Source organism: Sturnira hondurensis, unplaced genomic scaffold (genome assembly GCF_014824575.4).
Source record: "Sturnira hondurensis isolate 20B ecotype Veracruz unplaced genomic scaffold, ASM1482457v3 Scaffold0014384, whole genome shotgun sequence".
Taxonomy (NCBI): domain Eukaryota; kingdom Metazoa; phylum Chordata; class Mammalia; order Chiroptera; family Phyllostomidae; genus Sturnira; species Sturnira hondurensis.
The window spans coordinates 14,304,781-14,330,312 of record NW_028087015.1 but is presented as its reverse complement, the minus strand read 5'-3'; the positions used below and the strand labels follow the sequence as shown (position 1 = coordinate 14,330,312).

General features: G+C 40.1%; 1 protein-coding gene across 2 annotated transcripts in view; it reads left to right on the top strand.

Annotated features, from left to right (window-relative positions):
* Nucleotides 1–25,532, top strand: part of SEMA5A (semaphorin 5A) — a 290,042-nt gene that overhangs the window by 37,424 nt on the left and 227,086 nt on the right. For both annotated transcript variants that reach the window (XM_037062995.1, XM_037062997.1), the window contains exons 2-3: nt 6,402–6,501; nt 22,286–22,331. In XM_037062995.1, coding sequence (XP_036918890.1) covers nt 6,402–6,501; nt 22,286–22,331 — 146 coding nt within the window. The remainder of the gene's footprint in view (nt 1–6,401; nt 6,502–22,285; nt 22,332–25,532) is intronic.

The window sequence follows — 25,532 nt, the reverse complement described above, 5'->3', positions numbered from 1 at the left end:
CCTCTCTGCTGACTCATTTTGCTTTGTCCTGCTATTCAAAAAACACATGAGGTTTTGGAACTGTCACAGTAAGAAATACCCAAACCTGTTGAAAAGTTTTATTTGAGCCAAAGTCACAGTTGCCAGGAAGCAAGATCTCAAATGCTTGAGAACATAACAGTTTTGCAGCTTCTTTTATGCGCTTGAAATTAAGGTGGGAACTTTTGGAAGATTCCCTGGAGGTGGGCGGAAGTAAGGCAGAGATTGAATTACCACAGAGTAAGGAGATTATGGACTTCATTGAGGGTGGGGACACTTATTTCAAAGGTGTGTTTGCCTAAGTGCTTAGGGCAGAGATAAACCTTTTACTAAAACAATTATATACCCAGGGCATGACTACCCACTGTGACCTAAACAAGCCAGCAAAATATAACCAGAGAGACTGAAATACAGAACAAACTGACTGTAAAGAGCGGGAGGACAATAACAGGGAAAGAAGGGAAAGGTCCTCAATGAACGAGTATGAAGGACCCAAGGCCAAAGCCAAAGAGGGGTAGGGTTGGGGGTGGGAAAGGGAGAGGGTGGGGTCCGGGAAAGCGGGGGTGGGAAAAGGAAGGCAGCTGTATTCAAATAACAATAACAAAATGATTTTTTAAAAAAGAAATTTACCATCGAATCACCCTGTGTGAGGTTTCTTTCCATAGAAACTCCCCACTCCCTTTCTTTTTGTCCACAGGACTCAAATCGGTCATCATCACTTAAAGAATTTCAGGCAGGACTCAGGTAGCTGAAAGCCTGATACGCTGTATTTTGGGAGGTGAAACATGGTGCCAGGGTTCTGCTGACCTCCTGCCGGAAGTGCGAGGGACTTGCTGTGAGGGACAGTTGGAGGAACAGGCCTGGAAAAGCCGATGGGGTTGGGTTGCGGGGGGAAGAGGAAGAAAAGGGTAGCAGTCAGGTGGCAGTGTGGTAAACCAATAGTCCCATCATGCTGTTCTTCTTAGGGCTTTTTAAAATTCCACTCCTTTGTTTTTCAGTCATATTATTAGCTCCTATGTTTAGGTCGAATGGTGGTTTATGTTATGCATTGAAGCCGAAAATGAAATCTGTAGAAAGGAGATGCATGCCAACATGAAAGAGTAATAGGGATCTTTGAGATAGGATGGTTCCTTTCACAATTCGGGGAAAGGGCAGGCAAGGAGAATTTCCAGAAGGCCTAGCTGAGAGTACACCTTTCATTTTCCCTCCTGCTCTGCCAGGCCCATACAGCAGGGTGCCCTTCTCACCTCCTTCCTCCGGAGGAAGGTGAGAACCCCGCTAATGCATTTTCAGAGCAGTGTCCTGTTCCCCATATTACAGCTGAGTGGCTCAGACTGCTTAGAAATCCAGCCATTGCTCATTTGTTCCCCTTCTTGTCCCTCCTTCTCATTACAGAATGTGGAATTCTTCCTTCCGATAAAGCAGATCAGTGATGGGTATTGACATTGTTTTCCCCCTTATGTTCGTAAAGACCCTTCTTGGATCATAAAACCTTATGAGTGAAAATGGTAAATGCTTTTTCTTGTAGAGCTTAACTGACTCGTAGGTTATTCTTATTAATAATACCAACAGTAAAAACAACACATGTTATATTTACAGGTCGACATGGTAGCTGGCTTTGGGAGACAGTGCCTTCTATAGTCCATAGTTGAAAACCCAACTATGGGTGGCAGTTTTTATGAAACAGTATAGGAGTATATCAGAATAAACTCCTTTTCCAAATGAAGAGGTCATAGATTTTTTTTTCTTCCTATTAGTTTTAAAATGTGGCACACAGGGTCCTCACACATGCGGCTCAGTTGGTTGGAGCGTCATCCCATACACCAAAAGATTGGGGTTCGATTCCTGGTCAGGGCACATACTTATGTTGCCGGCTTGATTCCTAGTTGGGAAGTGAATGGGATGTAGTTTCTTTTTCATGTTGATGTTTCTCTTTCCCTTTCTCTCTTTCTAGAATCAAGAAACGATTTTAAAATTAAAAGTCACATAGGAAGAAGGTACACTTCTGATTTACTTCAGTTTAAGTGTAGAGCATAGTGGCTAAAAATACCAGCAGCTCCAACGTTAGGAACTGAATCTTACTAACTGTTGACCTCAATGAGACTTGGTTTCCTGACCTACTTGCCCTATAATAGGGTGGGTGTGAGAAATATAAAAATTAAAATGTGTGAATTACATAGAGTAGCATCTAGCTGATGGAATGCATTAAATGTTATCTATTTTTGTTAGCTGCTTTACCTATAATCATGTTGTCAGCTTTGTTATTATCACCAGGTGCAGCAATACATGTAGATTAAATCAAAATATAATTTCATGAGTATTGGAAACAGTAGCCTTAGTTTGAATTTATATTTTGTGTGCTTTGTTATTTTACCTGTGCTTCTGTGCCTTTTCCCACCATCTATCCCCTGCCCCTTCCTAGTTTAGCTTGTGACTCAATTTCCAATATGGGTCTCATTTTCCCCAAGAAGTTTTGCCAGCCTGTTTTTTTAATTCCTTCATTGACTAAAGTTTGAAGGAGAAAAGAATAAAGCTCAGGGTATGCATAGCCACCCACCCCTGTTCTACCAGAGGTCTCTCACTCAGCGTCTGCCCACAAGTCAGCCGGTCCCTGTTGATCAGGGCTGTGGCCCCTGGAGGGGCCATCAGTCTGGTTTTGGGAATGGCTGTCAGCTTTCAGACAGGTGCTGTTCTTTATCAGCAGAATTTCCCGTGATCTTATTGGGCTCTGAAAGGTTTTCTTGGCTTGTAACCATCCTTACCTTGGATAGCTTTAGAGTGTTTGCTTTTAAAAAAAAGATAGTGACTTTCACCCCTTTTGCTTTCTTATTTTGGGGGCTGGGGGCGACTAATTTGAATCTGTTAAGCCAGCCTGTATTTTATAGATTCCAATTATTTGGAGCAAATTTATTAATACTGGATATGTGGTTATAAAAATAATTTTTCTTGAAGCCATGACACTGGGTTCTTTTAAAAATTGCATCAGTGTGCTTTTGATAGACCTATTAAAAAATCATGTTGGTGCTTATATAGTCAGTAAGAGAAGGCAATATGATTAATTGCAGCTAATTTTGCAATGGAAAATTATTGTCAGAGTCCATATTTTAACAATTATATTTGTGTGGTGAATGGATTAGCTAGGATGATTATTATCAATTATTAAAAATTATCTACAAAGTATTCAATTCAACTTTATAGATTTCATGTTATAATTAATTTCCAAACTAGGGTCATATTGGCTACCATATTTAAGTTCCATTTCATCATACGGTTCTTTTGGTGACATCAGAACAGAGGGATAGAAGAAAAAGATGAACCCTTTATTTGGGGGAAATGAGCATGTATTAAGAAAGTCAACATTATTGAAAATTCTATCTCCCTAACTGACCAAGTTCTGTGTCTCTTCCCCTGATCAACTCACTTTCCCTAACCTTTCTCGGGCCTCTGCCGAGCGTACTCACCACCACCTGCCCTGGTGCTCTCTCTTCTGACTCTGTTCTCTCCTGGCTCTTCTTAGCAGTCTCTCTTTAACTGTTCATTTTCTGATTCCTTAGAAAGCAGGATTGATAAATCTTTATGCTACTATTGAGCTCTGTAATTGTGGTGGTGAATTCTACCAATAGATTTTCTGATGCTAAGCTTTTCTGAGCCATTCTCGTTTTTCTGAATTAAACCTACTCATATGAAAAAGTGTGTGTGTGTGTGTGTGCACGCGCGCCGAGCTAATACAGCTATTTCCTTAAGAGTGTTTCAGCTGTGTTCTTAAATGAGATGGCCTATGCTTTCTCTTCCTTAAAATGTCCTTGTCTAGCATCAAAATTATCAAGATCATAATGGCCTCAAAACTCAGAGAGAAGAAAAGCTTTACCTCTTTGCCTCGTCTCTGAAATAATTTGTATAAAATTTCAATTATATGTTTTTTAAGGAGTTGGTAAAACTTACATGTAAAACTGAGCCTGTAGCCCTTTCCTACATACTACGCTTGAGAGTGTATTATGTATTTTGTTTGGTGTTTGAAACTCTAATAACCTCTCTAATTAAAATCTAATTGATCTCTAGATAAAAGAATATAATTAAAAAGTTTTTCATTTTTAATGGGGGTATGCATACTCTTACAGCAAGGGGTGAGGGCTTTATACCATTGGATATTAATTAGAGGATAGAAGAGATAATTTAGGGAGTAGATTAAAGACAAGGGAAGAGATGGGATTGAAACCAGGTCGTAGGGACTGATTGTCAAAGAAAGATGGAGGGTGATGGTTCTGGTCTCATAGGGAAAGTTGAGATGGTAGGTATTGCTGCAGGCATATTTTCAGTTAGACAGATGGGTTGGTGCAGGAATTTTGCCCCAAGGCCCTGCTACCATCCAGTAGGAGGAGGGACAACCCTGTGATGTGCACGTTGAGCTGGGCCGACCTGGTGGAGGAATGCACACGAAAGTCAAAAACAGAGAGAACGTGCAGGTTACCCAGCTTGGATGTAGTGTGAACTATAAAAATGTAGATTTCTAGTGCGGAAGCTCATTAGCAATATAAATAAGGAAAATTGAACAATATTGGCAGAACTATGTGCTTCATTTTCCCCTCTCTGCATGGTTCCTTTTATTATTTTGTATTTTAGGAAGTGGTGTAACCATTGCTCAGTATAGGTTTTAAACCCCGAAATATGCATCTTCATTCTGTACCTGTGGGTCACTCTCTTTCAATTCTTCTCAATGAGTAGGAAGATAAATGCTTGGGAAATGAATTAATTCAGATCTTTCCTTTCATTTTACCTAAGACTCAAATCATCTCTACTTCCTATGTATGAATACTTTCTGTAACTGTATCAACACTTAGAAACACCTGTATTTATAAATGCTGTGTTTAAAGAAGATATTAGTGCTAGTTCCCTAACTGAATTGTTAAACTGCTGGAAGGACCATTTATTAATAACTTTTTATAGCTCCATTGCTTTTTATATGCTTGGCTATAAATAAATATTTTGTTTCAATTGACTTCCCTATAAGGTGAAAAATTAATATGAATTACTAAAAATAATTAAGATACTATAAACATGAAAATTTCAAAAATCAAATAGATACTGTTCTCTATATAACTCAACCTTTCTTTAAGCAAAATAGAACTTTCAGTTCATGTCATTCTTTCCTCAATAGCCATTAGAGAAATGCCATATTTGTTATGCAAAGTTTTTTCTTGAAAATAATCCACTCTGGCTGCATAACTGAGTTGGTTAGATCGTTGTCCTGATACACCAAGGTTGTGGGTTCGATCCCCAGTCAGGGTACATACAAGAATCAACCAAAGAATACATAAATAGTGGAATAGCAAACCAATGTTTCTCTCTCTCAAAAAAATATTAAAAAATAAAGAAAACAATCCATCTCAATTATATCAACAAACACATTTTTACAGGACATGGATATAGTTTCATGTAAGATCTGTCTTTAGCATCTGCTTTTATTGAAAGAGATTATCCCGGTGCGACACACTTTCCCTCTCGAGCGAGTAACTTTGTTGATTAGACAGTTGTCAGGCACCTGTTCAGTGTGGTATCACTGACAGCGTTAAATCCGAGAGAAAGAGATGACCTGACAGCATGGTGAATTGTCAGGGCCGATTGTGAGGTGTGGCACAAATGGCAGGAGAATCACTGACTATTTTAGTGTCAGAAACGAGCCAATGAATTGTACAAAAAGGTTTAAGAAACATTATAATCCTCTTTGAATACTGTCTTTTTATGATAACAAAGAATAGGACTCTAGGTTGGAGGCCATTTAATAGTGACTATAGGAAAAAAAAACACCTCTCCAAAGAGTAGATCTTTCTTAATTTCCCTTAGAAAAAATGCAATGTGGCTTAGAAGTAACTGTGGATTTCTCATCTAGGAAGGACCAATTTAACCATGAGATCAAAAGAGAAACCTAAAAGGATGAAAGATGGGATATGGAACATCTTTGAAAGAAGGCAAATGGTGCTCCTGTATTTGTCCTTGTTCCAACAGAGGGCTTCTGTGATTTTTTCCAAGTCTTTAGCTCCTTCCTGTCAAGTTATACAGGAAATGGTCTTTTCTGTGAATAATGTCTTATTTTCTGCCCAGCCCAGAGCCAATGGGAAAATGCACATCTGGCTTGTAAATCACAACCAAGCATGGGTGCCTTGCTCATTTTTTATTGGGTGGCTGTCTTTTGTGCTTTACACATTCTCAGTGTGGATTATGTGACATCCTGATGGAAACCTCCCGTGGCCCCTCCGCAGTCAGCTCGGGGGACCTTTAAATCCTCTCTGAAATGTAATGTTTGCTACCTGAAGTGCACTCTCTGTGGTCCCTAAAAGAAAAATCATTCATTTTTATCTTTTCATTTATTTATTTTCCCTATTTAGAAATTGGCCCCTGGTTACGGGAGTTCAGAGCGAAGAATGCTGTGGATTTCTCGCAGTTAACATTTGACCCAGGACAGAAAGAACTGGTTGTAGGAGCAAGGTGAGAGATCTTACATTTTGGACTTTGTTTTACATCTGCGCATTTACACGTGGGCTGCTCTTCCATGATTGACGAGTGCTCAGTAATAATTCTTCTAAGAGTGAAATACAATGTGAGTGTCATAAAGTATGCTACTAATAATAGGATGACTACTGCTTTTTACAGCGTGCATTTATTGGGCCCTCCCCACATGCCAGGAAGTGTTCTAACATGAATTCACTCCCTCTCCCCCCCCCCCCCCATGAATCCTGAGAGGTAGGTATTGTCAATATCCCTATTTTAGAGAAGAGGAAATTGAGGCAGGAAGTGGACAAATTCATGGTCCTGGGACACGTTTATTGTGTCCAATGGAAGATGGACCCACGTTTCAGACCCAGGCAATTAGACTCCAGAAACCATGTTTTGAACTTTTCACTGAATTCCTCGGGAAAATTCTGGAGATCAAGACACTGTCCTGCTCATTCTGGCCCATGTGATGATGATATGCCATTAACCAGCCAATTGAGAATGCAAGGAAGTTGCTACTGTTTATATATCTTAATGTGAACATGTTCCTGTATCCAGGTCAGCATTTGACCTTCCAGTTTGACACGGAGGCCACTGGAACATTGTCAGCACAGATCAGAGTTTTTCCCTCGTTTTGCCATGACTTCTTCAGAAAACGGTGTAATCCCTGCCTTCAAGTCATTTAACTTGCCAGTGTATTTTGAAGATGGTGTAGAAGAAAGCACTTTATGTCCATCTCTTAGGAAATATGACATGGAACTAGAAGAGAGGTAATTTGCAGATGTGGACCCTTCTGGCCTCCAGGCAAAGCACTTTGGGCAGTGGAGTGCTCACATCCCTTTCGCCCAAACTTACTAGATTATGAAGCATGCCGTTCTTAGCAAGAGAAGTTATACAGTTTCCATATAACCTTAGTGAAGCTAAATATGGCTTAGGTTCTGGGCATTCGAGACAGACATCGAACATTTTCTAGGGTCATTGTTGTTGCTGTCAGATCTTAAGGAGCCTTTGTGCATGCATCTGATACCTAAATATATTAAGGTGTGTGTTTGTAACTCCAAGTGAATAGACAGAAGTTGGTTTAGTTCCTGCCACTGACCACGCTACCCGAACCTCTTTTGATACTTGTGGGTGGACAGTGGGTGTGGACTGGAGGGGCTCGCTTGGTGTGCTTTTGCTTTACTGTAGCCCACTGGGGATACTTGGTGGGTTTCTGATGCCAATTTCTATAAAACTCCTTCCCTGGGAGCTGGACTATGTGTAGCAGGGATTTTTAACTGGCCTGCTACCCTTCAGATTTTCTTGTCCTTCTGCATGCTATGACTAATGTCATCTTTTTAAATATCCACTTTCAGTAGCTGCCATTGGGTAAATGCTGGCTCCTTGGTGTGGTCCACCGGCCCCTTTGCCTTGTGGTCCCACCTCTCTTACAGATTCACCTTTTCCATTCTCACCCAATCCAGGCATGTGGAATTATTTATGTTACCCAAAAAGTAAACCATTCTCTTTCTTGCCTTTGGTATTCTGCCTTTTACTTTTCTGGAATATTAGCTGCCTACCCACTCCACCCCAAATATCTACTCAATGAATTTATAGTAAGGACCTAGCTCAAGGCTCCTCCCTCTGGCCTGATCTGTTACATTCCCTGCTCTGTGTGGTCTTATTAGAATTCCTGTTTGATGACACCTGCCATCTACCTTTATTAGTGTACTTAATGCATTGTATCGTGCCTGGTGTCCTTCCTGCACCCTCCACTTTCATATAGTGACTTACCAAATGGTAGACAGGATGTGTCTGTCTTATCTTTGTTTCTCTAGAATATAGCATTTTCTCCTCCTCATAAAAACTCCAAGATGGCTGTTGTCTCAGTCTGCATATTTCTAGGATTTGATTTGTACATACACCCCTCCGCATCTGGAGGAAACTTTAGGGAACAGAGGGTAGGAGTTGCAGTAGGAATTGGAGCAAATTCATCCCAGATACCTACAGTTGGGCAAAGACACAAAGGAGTGGCTGTCTCTGAACACCTAACCTAACCCTTATGGAGGACAAACTCCTTCCTGTGACCAAGGAGGAAACAGGTCCCCCCTCCTGGAACAGCAGGGGCAAATGTGACCCTGACTGGTGTAGCTGGGTCAAAAATCCCTCATTCAACTCTAAAGAACTTTGGATAAGATTTTCTTGTGAGTTTGACTCAAAAGACTGTCTGTTGTTTCTGGAGGTGGAGCAGGCAGTGCCTCACATGTGCATACACTCTGCCGGTGGCTGGCCTTTGGTCGATGACACATAATCTCCTAATGAATGTGAGAAGCCGCGGAGGAAAATGGGGCTTAGAAGAGACATCTCCTAGTCCATCTTGTCTGGAGACAGTGCCTGGCATTATTCCTGGGGAACACTTGCCTCTGAAGGTCTCCATCCTTGTGGCCCTGGAGGTTTCCATCCCAACATTGCTGCAGATCTGTCTCTACCCCAATGTCCTGGAATATTGGGATAGAGACACTCCCAGTGTCTTTGGAAGTCTCCACCTCAGCATTCTTGGAAGCCTCCATCTGCCTCATCTTACCCCAGTCCTAGCCCAGCTATGCTGAGAGGGGTTGGACTAGCCACTGAGTTGACCTAGCATGCTATTTGGCATGGTGGCCAGGAGCGATAGGATCTCCAGATTTAGCACATAAAAGTCCAGGATATGCAGTTAAATTTGCATTTCAGATAAGCAATCCTAGAACATGGGTTGCATTTTCTATTCTAGTACAGTGCGTAGTACATTGTAGACACTTAATAAACAAAAGACAAGGTAGATGGATGGATTTGCTTAGCTGCATGACCTTGAGCCCTTTTCAGTCTAACTTCCTCCTTTTTAAAAGTAATAGAATCATTTCTATTCTTTTCAGCAGTTGTGAGGATTAAATGAAATAATCCCTAAAAAGTGATTGTCACAGTAGCAGGCACCCAGTAAGCGCACAGTGGTAGGGAGCTCCGTGGGTATCTATGAGTTGTGGCATACATATGCATATACATATTTCGGCAGTTATCACTGAATAAGAATAGGAAATGTACCTGGAAAACGTGGTGGTATTAGACTCCGAATGCTTGAGAAGGAGTGGGAGCCAGTTAAAAATAACCTAGCCCTCAGATTCCTTTTTGGGAGGGCACGACCTAGCAAAAGAGATTTAGATAGCAGGTGTATATTTTAGAAATCCGGAATTGTTTAAATATATGATTGGTAGAAAAATACGAGTCTTTTTTTTCATATTAGCAGTAGGCGTTGTAAAGCCGTTTACTGGATGGTTTCACTTTATTCCAGTGATACTTTGTTTCTGAAAATTGAATTTAGTTTAAAATTCATTGTGCTCTTTGCAAAAAGAAGTTCATTGTGCTGCAAAAGAAAAACCCTTCCACGGGTGATTGGGGTTGGGTAGTGCCAGAAGGTCCTTGCATCTGAATTCATATATTTCCTGGACAAAGCCCTAAATTTCCAGTTTCAAGGAGCACATTATCTTTCATGATATTTTAAAAGCATTGACACTCATATTCTGTTCTACCCAAACCTCTTTAAAAATTAATAATATTGGTGGCTGTTTTCAGTGATGAGACTCAGACATTGTCATTCTAGAAAATATGGCAAATACAGTAAAGCATAAAGAAAAAACACAATTCAGAAATAATTACAGTTAACCTTTTTAGTTTTTTCCTATAGTATTTGAATTCTATTGGTTTATACTATTGGGATAATATTTATGAATGATTTTCATATTTTTATCTAAAAACCTACTTAAAGCAGTTCTCATTATATATATATCTATATTCACAAATATTCCTTCATTCTGGAATATATATATATATATATATATGTTATATTATACTATATAGTATATAGTATAATATACTATATTCCAGAATGAAGGAATACTTGTGGTTTAGAGATATTTGGATAGGTAATTATGAATGTAATGATAGTAATAACCACAAAGTAGGCACAAGTGTAAGTTTCCAGCATTTGGGGTTGTAACAACACGTGTAAGGAAGGGTGATTACATTTTAATTCTCCAAATGAAGCTGATGGTGTTTAATGCCTCTAGTTCATTGTAAGGATGACAAGTGATTCTGTGCTAACTTTAAACATTAGTCCAAATGGTGCCTGACTTGGTCTGCATCCAGTGCAGGGCATTTACAAACTAGCCATATTTTTATAAAGCCTAAAACTATACGTCATCAAGGAAAAGAAATTCTCATCAAACGAAAGAAGAGTTGATTTCAGCTTTGTTTTTTGGATTTTGACTTTTGAGTTCTTTTCTTCCTATAACTTGATTTCTGATGATCTCACCTTTCTCTGACAAGGTCAGTGTCATAGAAGCACCTAAATTGAAGGGCACAGTGAGAACATCCACCCATAGCTCTCACATGGTCCCCCTGTGAGTCCAGGAGGCCTGGCCACTTGCTCACAATGAAGGTGGTGGAGTGAAAGCCCACGGACCCAGTATTTGGGTCAGAGAATCATCATATTTGACAACAAATATAATGATTTTTGTCCTTGGAAATTTAAAAATTTGATTCTATTAAAATTGCATCACAAAATGGTAACATTATAAGGATATCAAGAGTTAAGGGCGTTGGGGGTGCCTGAGTTTCCTTGCACCCCTGACCTGATGTGAGCACCAGCCCCCTGTGCGCCTTGCATGGACCTTGCCATTATAATTAACAGATTATTTCCATTTATAGGAAGGTATTTCTCTACACTGTTTGTACGACACATAGTATGGCTTTAGCGTCAGTGTGCTGCTTACCGAAAGCTAAGACTAAAACCCGAGTGCTTCCGAGGCAGAGCCTGGCGTTCCCAACAGTCACAACAAACTCGTTTGGAAAAATGTTAGTGTATTTTTTGAACCATTTGTTTTACTTACGGTTTTAATCTACAAAACTAAAGATAAAAGGAAAGATAAATTACTTCTGTTGTGTTGGGGCTGCATTTGCTTTACGTATTCAAAGCGTCTATTCCCATAAGATCACATGAAATGAATGGGCAGGCTTCTGTTTAATTGGAATGATTGCCTTTTTTCAAAATGGTTTTGTCACTGGTCCTAAACAAAGGAAGCTACATTTTAGATTCATAGAAAAGTCATTGTAAAAACTTGACTAATATAATTTTCTTATTTTTGTGGTTATAATTTCTATTTTCATTTTGAAGTTTTACTTCAGAACTAATCTGTTGGAAGTGGCATGTAATTAAAAGGAAACTGGAGAGTTCTATGAGATTTTTGCCTTTAGTAGCCACAGCTTCTATTTTCCAAGGTCTATATTTTAGTCAAGTTTGTGCATTAAAGGTAACTCCCACTGTGTGGCATGAAATCAGCAATTAGGAGTGTATCCAAAAAGCAGCAGAACCCCATTGTGCAAAGAAATCCCAGGTAATGATGATGTTTATATTGTATTTACGTTAATTACAACTTAGGAAAAGCAGCTGGTGATGAAAGGCAGGGCAGTGCTTTTCATTCTTGCTCTTCGTTTTCACCTCTACCCACCTGGAGTTGTTTTAAACCTATACTTTATGGTTTAAATATTTTCTTCTCTGTCCTTCTCTGTGTTGGCGCTTGATTCATGCATGTGCGTTTCTCTCTTAAGATTCTCCCTCTTTCTTGTAGTATGCCTATTTGATTAATTGAGCATTCATGCATGTGCGTTTCTCTCTTAAGATTCTCCCTCTTTCTTGTAGTATGCCTATTTGATTAATTGAGCTAATCTGTATTTAAAGAGAATGTTCTTTGTTGACTTTGTTAAATTTTGTGCAATATGCCTATTTGATTAATTAACTTAATCTGTTAAAAAGTCTGCTTTTTGTCTGCCAGCTTTGTTAAATTTTGTGCCATATTTGCCAAACATCAGTGTACTTAACTATCACCACAAGCGTTCATTCAAAATTCAGCTTTCTGTGCTCCCTATTCCCACCCCCTCTGGTTCAGTGGCTGGAAGGGGGTCCTGGGGTGTGAGCTTTTAACAAACATGTGGTCTGCAGACACTCTTGTGGGAAAGACTTCTAACCATGTGTTCCTTTGGCTGTTGTGAGAAACAGAATAATCTCTGCACTTTCTTCCCTGCTTGAGCAGGAAAGCAGATAAGCCTAGCGATGTAGTTATTTATTTAGTTAGAAATATATATACAACCTTCTGTTTTCCAAATTACAAGAATGAGCCAACAAAGGAGTGTGATAAAAATGAACCAGCCTCTTTACTTTGAGTGTATGTGTGAGATACAGTATTTGAGTGCCGAGAGCTTTTTTCCTTGCCGGTCCCACATGGGGCCCATCAGAATTTATTAGTTCGGTTGTTACTCTTTCACGACTCTTCATTCATCAAATATTTATGGAGCCTACTTTATGCCAGGAAGTATCTTAGGCATTGGGAAAACAAAGATGAAAACTTTACAGCCTAGTGTAAGGGTTGTCGAGCAAAGACCCAAGTTGGCCTCCTGTTTTTGTAAATAAAGTTTTATTGGATCACAGCCATACCCATTTATTTATGTATCACCTATGGCTGCTTTAGAGCTTTAGCTGCACAACTGAGTACTTGCCAATGAGACCACAAAGCAGAGTCTTTGCTCTCAGACCCTTAAAAGAAAATGCTTGCTGACTCCAGGACTTGTGAGTGGGTCAACACAAGCAATTAAATTCTCCCAGGCAGGCCTGAGTTGTGGGCCCTGGAAACATCAAGAGTAAAAGAGCATGGCGGTCCTTGCAGGTGAAAAAGGTACAGTCAGAAGGGCTCTCCCAGTCGGGCCAGGGAGATGTATTAGGAGTCTGGACATGTCTTCCTGCCAGAAGGACCACACCACATGGAGGTACCAGATCATGATGTGCTTTGACTGCACCTGCTGGTGGCTGAGAGGGCACTTGCTGTAAGTGAGGTCAGGTTATGGAGGAGCGTGGACTTTCCCTCCAGACCCGTGATTTTGATTCCAGCAATCGTGAGAGTTATTCGACAGGCTTTTCAAGAAAGCAGATGCCCAGGCTTCTTTTCAGATCATTCAAATTAAATTTTCTGGAAGTGATATTGGAATCTTTGTTTTCACAAGCTCTTTTTGGTTTCTGTTTTTATTAATTTATTTTTCCTTTTAAAATTTCATTGTATTTTTTCTATTACTGTTTGTCACCCCGTGCCCTCTTGTACCTCCATCCATCCCCCTTCCCTTCCACAATCACCATGCTGTTCTTTGTATTCATGAATTCTTTCTCTTTTTTCCTGGATACTAACCCCCTGCCAACCCCCCAACCCATCCCCCAGAGGGGTCAGCCTGCTTCCTCCAACAAGCTCTTGATGATGTGCTGGCCTGGAAAATGTATGAACCTCTCTCAGGGTCATCAGTTGCTCAGGAGACGTCTAAGTCTATTACATGCTCAAATATAGATTAGGAAGGTGCTTTCACATATTATGTGCAGAATGTGCTAGAGTTTGGAGAATTTGGAGGTAGGGACAGCAATTGGCTGTGGATCAGGTGACAGGAGAGAGAACTTGAACTTAGTTAGTGATAGTGGAAATGGAGAGAAGTCAGATTTGAGACCTGATTCAAAGCTGGTTTTGACAGTGATTGGTGGCAAATAGAATGGAGGGCTGAGGGCAAAGGCCAAAGGGGAGATCTGACTCCAAAGTGAGATTTGGAAGTTTGGCCCATGATGGCTCTAGCAGGGGTATGAGCACGTGGGAGATGAGCTGTAATTCTTTGATTATTTGAAGAAATGTTTAAAAGAAACCCTTAGATTTCACTAGTTCTGAAGAAAACCCCCCAAAATAATTGCATATGGTGATAATTTGAGCAGTGAGTATTTCTAGGAAAACAGAAGTTAAAAGAATTATAGGATAATTCTCATGTTTTTTTAAAATGAAAAATTGTCTCTATTAACTGAAAAATGGAAAGGAACGAATTGAATACCCAAAGGACATATAAAAGAACAGAAGTCACCCGTTAAATTTAGAGCAATAAGTCACCATCTGTAATCCTCAAAGCACTTAGAGATTTGCAAGTAGCATTTAGAGCATAGTGACATTTAAATTATCCATGTGGTTAACAATATTGATTAATAACTTTGCCTATAAATATGCTTATGGGAAAAGGTTTTTCTGACTTTATAACTCTGAAATTTGCTAACAGTGTTGGTCTTAATTGTAGAATGCCACTAAAAATTCATCTTTGTTATTTTATTCTACTTGCCAAAATCCAACAGGCTATCCATGTACTCTGTGAATTTTAATCTTGGTATTGAAACATACCAGAGTGCTATTAAGACTGTTTGATCTTGGTTTTGATCTATTGTTTGAAAATTATTTCTAATAGCCAGGACTTATGAAGGGTTTGAAATAGGCTTTTTGGGAATGAGACAAAGAATGAAATGAGCCAATACAATTCTGAGAGAGGGATTACTGAATGCATATGGTAAAAACAACAATAAGAACATAAAAATTATTTTAAAGATTTCATAGCACAAAATATATGTATTTATTATTTGGGGAGAGAGTTCAAAAAAGTTGGACTAAGGAGGTAGCTTGTAACATGTCCATGTTATACATTTGTCCCCATATTTAAAATTATATTAGCAAAGGGGGAAAATCAGCATTCAGAGCTTTGATCTAAATGAAACACAAGTATTTAAGTTTTTTGATATATATTTGGAATAGTTGGTAATTTAAAAATTTAATGAAGCTCCCCCAAACTGTGTTAAAACATACATAGAGGAGATAATTTTGGAAATGTCTATACCCATAGAAAAATCACAGGCTTCTAGAAGTTGTTTGGAGTCAACCAGCAAAATGAAGTCTTAGGAATAACAACTATATATAGGTGTGTAAAACTTGATTACATGATGGAGTAAAATGTTTATGTTCTTTTACAAATATTTTGTTTATTCATTTATTTAAATATTTTGTTATTTATTTTTAGAGGGAAAGGGAGGGAGAAAGAGAGGGAAAGGAAACATCAGTGTGTGGTTGCCTTTTATGCATCCGCTACTGGAGACCTGGCTCACAATTCAGGCACATGTCCTGACTGGGAATCGAACCAGTTACTCTTTGCTTCACAGGCTGGGACTCAATCCACTGACCCACACCAGCCAGGGTAAATCTTTATGTTCTTTAAAGCTACACATATGATTAGTATATTAAATGTTTACATTTAAACAATTAATTTTTATAAAATCCTATTGTGTTTCAAAGGATATAGTTACTATAATACTTTTATTAGCTGCAAAGGTTAAAGCTTGTATTTTCATCTTCGAGTCTTCAATGTTAATTAACATCTTCAATGTTAACACCATTGAAAATTTGGGTATCATGCAAGATGTCATTATTTCAAATTCTGTGTCAGTTGGATATCAGGAATGTTTAAGGTAGAATCTGGAAATGAAAAGAAATAGAGAAGTTGATGCTGACAGCGGCAGGTACAGGTGAGACCAGCTTTTCGGTTGCTGTCGGCTCTCAGAGTTACCCCAGTGGTCACGGTTTTTATACAGTGTGCGTTTTGTCTTCAGGTTGTTTCATCGTGAACCATGGTCTAAACTTTGACCTGAGTTTGCATCATCATTGTTTAAAACATTTTCTTAGAGATTTGCTTGTTTTCTGTCTTCATCTTCTCTTTGTGCAAAAATGTGTGTCTGTCTTAATTATTTGGTCGTCTGCTCCTTTTCCTTAAGGAAGCCTCTAAGCTACCTGTTCAATAAGAACTCGGATTTTTTCTTTGATTTTATAGCTATATTCATCAGAGACCAATTGAGTTATTCTAAGAGAATGTCATTTTAAAAACACCTGTGTCTTTCATAATTAATGGAGGTCAGAGTTAAGTTCTATAATGTCTCTAGATAAAATGAGTCAGTTAGTTAATATGCTCATGATGGCTCAACCTTTTCTTTAATGCCAGCTGAATTTTATTACTTTACATGAGGATACAAATGAACTTCGTCTATTAAAGTCCGTACCGCTCCCTCAGAGAATATATTGTTGTGCTTAGTGATTTGTTGCTAATAGGCCTCTGGGGGATGTGATGGAACACAGGGATGAGTTATTCAGACCTATGGTCAGTAAGAAAGAAACTCCAGTGAAGAGCGAGGAAGTGTACTCAGATGTCTAGTGAGTAAGGGACGAGTGGGCTTCAAAACTGTCAGTTTGTGTCTGCCAAATGCAATGGCTCTGTGATCTAAATTATTCAGTCTGTTGGATCTGTGAATTACTCATATATTAGCACTCCGAAAAGTAATATGGTTATTGCATTCAAATGGGCAATACCAAATTTTATTAGAGAACATGGAAGAAAACTAGGTCTGTACCAGGGAAAGAAAAGCTCATACTTTTATTTACTACAGCCGTTAAAGTGAACCTTGAGAGCATGGTAAACCCTTGTTTGTACTTCTGTAATGAGAGGGCTCATGGAAGCAGAGAAGCTCCCCTAAGCTGTACAACTACTACACTCATGCACCACTGCTTCTCTCCCTAAACAGTGGTAATATTCCTCTTTACTGCCTGTCTACACCTAGGGGTGTTATAGAGATTGGTGAGACCACTCGGGTGCTTTGGCTTGCTCAAAGCATTGCCCCGCTGGAGAAACTGACCCAATATGAGACATTTGGTTAGCATTCCTTGTTGGCAAGGAGTCAGAAGCATTACCTCTTTCACATGGGAAAGGTTGGCAGCCTTTCCTTTGAACCTCACATACAGGGTTTTCCCTCCTCTGTGAGCTCACCATCACGAGATAAAGAGGTCACCTCTTCTGTCATGCCCTAGACAGCAGCCACGTGCAGGGGCGGCCATAGATCTTCCTTTAGTGTGGAAGTGACCCCACATCTGGTTATGTCAACTTTTTAGTCCACTTAGAAGATTTCCTTTCTTTTTGTAACCTGTAACTCCATAGGTCGTTGACCTAAATGATAATGAATCAAGTTGTATGGGGAGATTTCAGGTCCCTCACCTTGCTAGCTGGATTAGAATTTTTCCAACAGCAAAAATGCACTTGGAGTTGTACTTGGAGCCAGATAGTTTGAGGAAAGAGGTTTGAGAATAGTAGAATCCACACGGTGTTTTGTTAGATTCTAAGGTTCCAATGAGGAGATTAGGATATTCCATAAATATTTTTTTACTTCATCTTTTAAAATATTTTTTAAATCGCTGAAAATCATGACAGATAAAGTGAATACTGAAATGTATTGTATCACATATTTCTAATATGGAAAAGCCTAGCAGGTCATTCAGTTGTTTCCTTGGGGTTTGTGCAGACCACAGTCATCTATTGAACACGTATTTGAAAACATCTACCAATTCTTTGTCTCCAAAGTCAGACAAATAAAAAAAAGCAACAAAAATGTAACAGACCAACTGACATAAAAATAGACCTTGAATCTTTGTTGAGTTTATGCAAGCGTATAGATCTGAAAATTCCAATTTCAAAATTTTCAAATCAGCATGGTCAACCAATGTTATGATGAACAAACATATTATAGGTAAATACTTACTGAATAAATTTTTATTAATAAAGAATTGAATTTCATATGGTGACATTTCAGATTATTTGAAATGTGTTATTCATTGGAAAAAACTAAAAATATATGCTTGAAAGGTATATTTTCAGGAATTTATTGAAAAATATCATGATAAATCTTTTGAAGTCTTTCATGATATGGCCACATGTTCCTCAAACTGTGGTGGTCATTTCATATATGTAAAAATGGTCGAAGTTTTGTAGAAATTTGTGTTATTTAAACATGCAGATAGATGACATAGTTTCTCATTTCATAAGTGAAGAAACTTGAGTGCTCTTAAAATAAGTCAGTTTCAGGAAGAATTTATGAGAAATAGGAGGAAAAAAGGAAGTACGGTCACATCAGCCAGACCAGCAGGATGAACATGTTCTCTTAATGGGCAGTCACATACATGTCACAGTCAGATCACAGTCCCAAAGGTCAGAATCAGTTACCTAGAATCAAAAGCTTGTTGTTAGCAGTGCTAAACCATGGACCATCTCAAAATGATTTGTAAATGTGACTGAACAATGAAGGCATGGAATGATTGTACTCGAAGAACGATTGCTGTGTGTGTGTGTGTGTGTGTGTGTGTGTTTAGTGCCAGCGAAATTAGGAAGGGGGTATTGGATGCCTGGTTGGTAAAGCCACGTAACACAATAGACAAGGGGCACTAATGTTGGGGGGAGGCTGGTTTCTAATCCCAGGATTTTCTCCGAATCCTAGGAATCTTGGATAAATCACACTGTACATCTTGACTTGAAAAAGGTTTTCGACCTACAAACTGAGTGGCATATACCCGCTGGAATTCTAATGACAATCCAGCTGTAGAATTCTTGGATTCTGTGATTTTTATTAGGTAAAAAAAATTGAAGGTGGGTTAAAAACATCAACAGCTTGTGTCTTGTGACCCTGAGTATACCAAAGAAACAGTTCAAATCTTTGGTTCTCCTCTTCGTTAAGATGGCGGTGGAGGTGGCAGTGGTAATACCTGATAATTACTGTGCTGTTTTTCGTAGGAAGCGTGCTCCTCCTCTCCGCCCCTCCCATCCACCTAGTCAACACCTCTATCGTACTGAGTGGTTGCTGATGAGATGCTTTTGAGGGCACCATACTCAGGTGTTTGGTGAATGTAGAGTAAACAGTTAAAATCCACTGGTGATGGTTGGTAGGGAGGGGTGGTGGTACCTTTTACAGACAACTGGGGCCTGAAGGGCAGGGAAAGAGTTGTCAGCAGAGTTAAAATTGCTTGGGAGTGAGATGTAGCATGTTTGTTGTAAAAGATCAGTGTCTTCCTATCTTAGTCCATTAGGGCTGCAGTAACAAAATACCACAGACTGGGTAGCTTATAAATAACAGGGACCTTCTCATAGGTCTGGAAGCTAAAAGTCCCAGGTCAGGGTGGCAGTGTGGCTGGGTTCTGGTGAGGGCCCTCTTCTGGGTTGCAGATGGCCAGCCTCTAGCTTTGGGTCCTCACATGGTGGAAGGGGCTAGGGATCTCTCTGGAGCCTCTTTTATGAGGGTAATGATCCTGTCCATGAGGGATCAAAATACCTCCCAAAGGCCCCACCTCCTGATACCATCGCCTTTGGGGGTTAGGATTTTTAACATGAATTTTGGGAAAACTCATATATTCAGTGTGTGGTACTTACTCTGCAGAAAACAGCTGAAAACTGAACCCAGGGGTTTCCGAGAATGATCTCTGTACCTCCTCCAAACCTTTCCCCGAGTAGAGAGGACTTTGAATGCTTCTCCTCAGTGGTCCCACCCAGAGCTCTGCAGAACCTCAGGGACACCAGCATCTTCTCACCTCAATGCTGTGCCTTGCGTATGGGAGCTACCTTTCTTGAAAGTTCCCAGTGCTAGATACTCTAGTGTGGGATGCACATGTGTACCTGTGTAGGTGATGGGGCGTGTGGTGGGTGGAGTGGGGGAGACACAGGCTAGCCGTGTAATACCATCAAAGCCCTCAGGTAATTTATTGATCAAGAATATGAGCATTTTTTAAAGAATCAAGAATATTTACAGAGCCGGTGAGTTGGAAAGAGCATGATAACTGGGTTCCCGAATCAAGATGATAAAAATAATGTCTTTTTTTTCCCGAAAAATCCAGTCATGGAGAATATACTGAGAATTTCATTGTGTCTGGAAATTTTAGAGTTTCTTATAAACTGTCTAGTAGTAGCTGTATTGGTTGCATTTTTACAATGTGTCAGAGACAGGGGTCTTAGTGGGTTGTCTTTTTTTTTGGTGTGGGGGAGGGATTTAAACCTTACAACCACCTCATGGGGTAGTTATGACTTCACTCCATTCCACAGATGAGAAGACTGAGGCCTAGAGTGCTAAAGCTTTCTTCCTGAGCTTGTATAGTGATAGAGCTTTGGTTTTTGCACACATAATCTGAACCACTAGGCAATACTGCGTCCTGTAACAGAGGGGCAGTGACCGCTGGCAGCTTTCTACAGCCAGGAGGCCACTTATAAACCCAGCCTGAGAGTCAGGAGCCACAGGCCTGCTTTGTGTGCTCCTCACCTGAAAGACTTGTCTTACTGTGTGTGCACAGATTTCTAATTTCTCTTAGGGGAGCCCTGCTGGCCTCTATTTTATATCAGGTGAGATCTTGGCAACTCTTCAAATGCAGGCTAACCTCCAGGGGAGCTTCCCAAGCAAGGGACTCTGACCTTCCTTACGAGCACAGAGTTCACGTGCTTCCCTCGCAGGAGGATGTTTCTGTTGGAAACCTTGCCTCTGCATGGTGCCGGACTAAATAAAAATAGACTCTGCTCCCTCCTTGAAGGCCTCCTTAATCTGGTTCTTCATTACGGGCTAGGACTCAACCGTAATAAAGAGAGGGGAAGTTTTCCCCAGATCGCTATGTGGTAAGGTGCCATGTGCCAGCCATGGTTCTGGGGTTATTTTCAGAGATTAATTTGCAGGGACACAGAGAACGTGGCAAAGAAACTATTACAGTGGTTGGGGGAGGCAATTTTCACTGAGTGCCGGATGGCAGTGCCCCCATAATAGGGGGCAAATTACGAGAAGTCTGAGTACCCCAGGTTGGTCCTTGAGATGCATGAGACCACCCTGAAAGGGAGCGGAGTCCCGTTTCTTGCTCCGGCAGTGTGTGGGTGCTGCTGGGTGTCAGCTGCCCTGTTGCCTTGTTCTCCCCATGCCTGTGCACTCCAGAGGCGTGGCTCTTCATCCTCTACACTATGCCCTGGGCCTCGCTTGACAGTCACTGGTTACTTCTATGGGGACAGCCTCTGCTTCCGACATCTACCTGCCTCCCCATGTAGTTAAAGTGATCTACTTTGCTTCTTACTGGTGCTGGATAATTTCTGATTTTTTTTAAAGACTCAGCCTTGGACTAGCCCCTGATAACATAGCCTCAGCTTCACAGGGCCCCCTTCCCACCGTCCTGCATCCTTGGGGTCTGCTCTCCGTTGCTATTTGCCAGTTTTCCCTGCCTTCTGCTCCTGTGCTCTGTTTCTCATGGGCGTGAAGTTCCTTTTCAATCTGAGTTAAAAGCCAAAGCATCTCACATGAGGGAGGCCCATCTGTTCTTTCTGAAAGCCATGGTAATAGGGTCCAAAGGCTTGTGTGGCCGATACCTATGGCTTTTTCTCTTGGTGCTCTACTGACCTTGATTGTATATTGCATTGTTATGTTCTTCCCTTTCGCTGTTGAAAGCAGATAGTTTCCTTCCCTCTGATTTCCTTTCACATTAGGCACACAGGCAGGGCTGACTCTTTCAAGTCCTTGATAGCAGACCAAGATCCTGCTTTTAAACTTATGATACACTAAATCCATCTAATAAGACAGAGCACTCTAATACGTAGACCATTGTTGAACTCAAAACCTGGACATGTTTTAATTATAAAACTGGGTGGATATAGATGACCTGCTAAAATGACACATGAAGAATGGTTTTATATCATCTCAGTTAAATTTGCTTTCAGAATAGGATACCCATGTCCTTTTGTCCATTCACATAGATCAAGAGAGTCAATTAATAGTGTAGACTTACCTGAGTCGCACACATGCACATACATGCGCGCATGCACACCTTATTCCTTAACTTTGTCGCCCATCTGAAATGTGTGTCTGTTGAATTATCAAATGCCTTTTTGAACTCGGAGGTCCCAGGAAAATTGTGCTACAGTTTTAGCAGCAGGATGCTTTGGAAGCCAAAAGTCATTGTTTTTTCATTCCTTTGTTCTCAGGATTTGTATGAACTGTAATTTTTTGGATCTATTAAAAGTAAACCTGCTCTCTTTTTGTATTTTGTAGAAACTACCTCTTCAGGTTACAGCTTGAGGATTTGTCTCTGATCCAGGTAGGTGCAATTTATTTTTCTCAAGCTTTCATTTTCCATTCGAATTAGCTCACTGTTTGAGGGGATGAAGACAGATGCAGGTAAAGGTACTAATTAGGCTGCTCCAGGGATTCATTGCATCAGCAGGTCAGGCCTCAGGACTCTTGGCTGCCCCACTTGAGATGAGTCATCACCTGCTTACATCCATTGTTGGCCCTTTTCTCCCGCTGTGTAGCCCCAATTCTTTTCATGGGCCTCATCTGGCTTTCTCTTCTGCAAGTGATAGATAATTCAAAGGGCACTTCCTCAGTGTCTGGGAGCATCCTTTTCTGTCCCGGTGAGAATAATCAATGATTATTTAGCTTGATGCTGTTAGCTATCACATTCTTGTAAAAGTCAACTCTCTTAGAAAGTCATTGTTTCCTCTTTATAATTAAGTAAATATGAATATATGTGTTAAAAACTATATATAGCAAAGAATAAGTGATGATAGAGAAAAATGTGATTTACTTATGTCTGTGTTTATTGTTTGGAGAAGGAGCTTGGTACTCTTATGTGTGAACGAGAGAATTAATTTTGTTGGTGGATTTGAAACATAGAGGCCCACATTGCCCTCTAGTCTTTTGCAAGGTTGTGATTACTAGGGTGCCCTTGGAGAAGGAGGCACCCTATGGCAAATAGATCTCCTTCACCAAGGTTCTAGAGCTCCCTGTAACACATGCCAGAATCAAATTGGAAAATGTCCTTCAGTCACTTTTAACGCCACCCTCATGTGCTTGAGTTCTAAGAAGTGACTGGAGGGTTTATATTATTTCCTTCTGTGATGCTGGTGTTTATGAGCAGTCTGAAAACTTTGGAGCTGGAGCGTCATGTTAGATCTGTGATTCACCGGGGCCTTAAAATACGCCAGTCCCACAAGCAAAGCCAGTATTTGTGAGAAGCGGGGTCTTTGAAGATGGTAGACCTGGTGGTCTAGCTCCACGACTTCCAGCGCTGCTGGGTTTCCTCATTCGTGAAGTGGCCACAAACACTCTCTTTCCCAGAGTGTCACTGGTAAATACCGTAAGGCCTGCACAAGAGATAAGGCACCGTGCTTCCCGAACAAGTGGCAATTGCTTATGCTTTTAAAATGGGATAATAATAATAAATAATACATTAGTATCGAAATTGTTTCATTACCCTGGGCAATGAATTGTCTTTCTACTGCTAGTTCGTATATAACTAAAGTCTTTAAATGAATTGATTGGTTAGTAAAATTTTAATGCATTAATAATGACTCAGAATGATCAGCAGTTTAACCAAAATACCACTTTAAAACCCTGATTTTTAAACAACGTTTTATAAAAAATATAGGCCTTTCAATAGATAGGAATGCTGCATTATGCTCATTGTGATTCTCATGATAAAATATATTATCTGGCATATTAAAACAGTAGAATGTTGGTGTGTGCATGTACAAGCACATTCACTGATTTCCTAGCTCTTGGTTTAGAGGGTCTAGAAAGTAGCTACGAGCACACTTAATACACAGTGCTAGCTTTCTAAATTTTGTTCTCCACCCAGATAGACCAAGGCTTCTTATAAAAGTAGCTGATTCTAGGGCCTGAGTAATCAAAGTGCCAGCCGAGCCGGGAAAAGTTGGTTGTTTCCCAAACTGAGGAAATCTTCACAGAACAATGAGGGCATGAAAAAAGTAGCTAAGAGCCAAGTTGAAAGGGGCACGCTGAAGAGATCTGGGACAATTTGACTGTTAAAGTCAATCATGATGGTATTAGATTATAACACATTGAATAAACTAAGAATTCGTGAGTATATACTAACAAAAAATGAATAAACAATTGAGGCAGAAGGGACTGATCTTCCTTACTGTCAAATGCCAAAATCAATGCTGAAACTTATGGGCAAGAGTTTCATGATAACCAAGGTATTTATGTGTTCTCAGAGTATTTCCCTATAAAATACTTATTAATTATAAGAGGGAAACTTGTGACTCGATAGTGAAGAGACCTGGTCAGTTTGCCCATAACCACTTGGTTGCATGTACCTGTACTGGCAACGGCACAGGGAGCTAGTGTGAGCCTCCTGAGTCAATGTGCTGAGAAAGATGCAGGGAGGTTTCCATAGGATTCCAGACAAGGATTATAACCAAGTTCACCCTGAGGGGCGAACCAAAAATGAGCACCAAAAACGAGGGGCGTTCTATAAGAAACTTGCGTCTCATCTTCAAAAATCACCAAGTCATTAGAGATATAAGAAGAATGAAGATGTGTTTCATCAAAGAAGAGGAAACATGGGCATGACTATCGACTGAAACCCTTGCATCTTAGAACAGGAAAAAGAATGTTTGTGCTATATTAGGACAACTGGCAAAAGTTTAAGGTCTGTAGATAAGAAAGTAGAAATATATTAATATTGATTTACTGATTTTTCTGCCTGTAATATGGTTATAGGGAGAGTGTTCTTGTTCTTTGGAAAAAACATACCAGGATAAGAGGGGTAAAGAGTCTCATTTCTGCAACTTACTCTGAAATGATTTGAAAAACTACAATGTGTGTGTGTGATACTATGTACATGTACTACACATACAGTCATGCAGAAAGAATAATAATGCAAATGTGATTTAAAGTTAATAGGGACTGATTCAAAATAGCATTGAAATGTGAACTATAACTGAGAAGTAAGTTAATAAGGGAAATCTAAAAGTGTGGGTGAATAGTTTCTGAGAGTCCATCGCCCTTTTCTTGCAGCTTTTCTTGATGTTACTTCAAAAGAAATAGATACAAAAACTTGGGAGAGGCATTGGTCATGAGCTCACATGTGATATTGTCGTGTGGGGAGGGAGATAGAGTTTCTCACCCTTGTTTTCCACTGTCCTGACTGCCTGTGGTGGAAGTCAGGATTAGGTTATTGGTGGAATTGAACTGTTAGTGAAGGATGGGAAAACCATCAGCCTCACCTTTCACTGAGAGATCATAGTCTGTGACATGGAGCCAAGCAAGATGACAGGGGCTTTCTGAATGGTGGCCTTAACAACAGAGTCCTAATATCACATGACGTTGCACAGCCCTCGTCACATCGGTGCACAGGGCACAAATCTCCTCTCACATTCTTGGTTGTGTATGGTGCTTGGTAACCTCCTGTTTACTCAGTGTGGAGAGAGAGAAAGCAGGCAGTTCTTCCCATCAGACTTTTTTCTTTTTACATGTCCCTGATAAAGCTTCT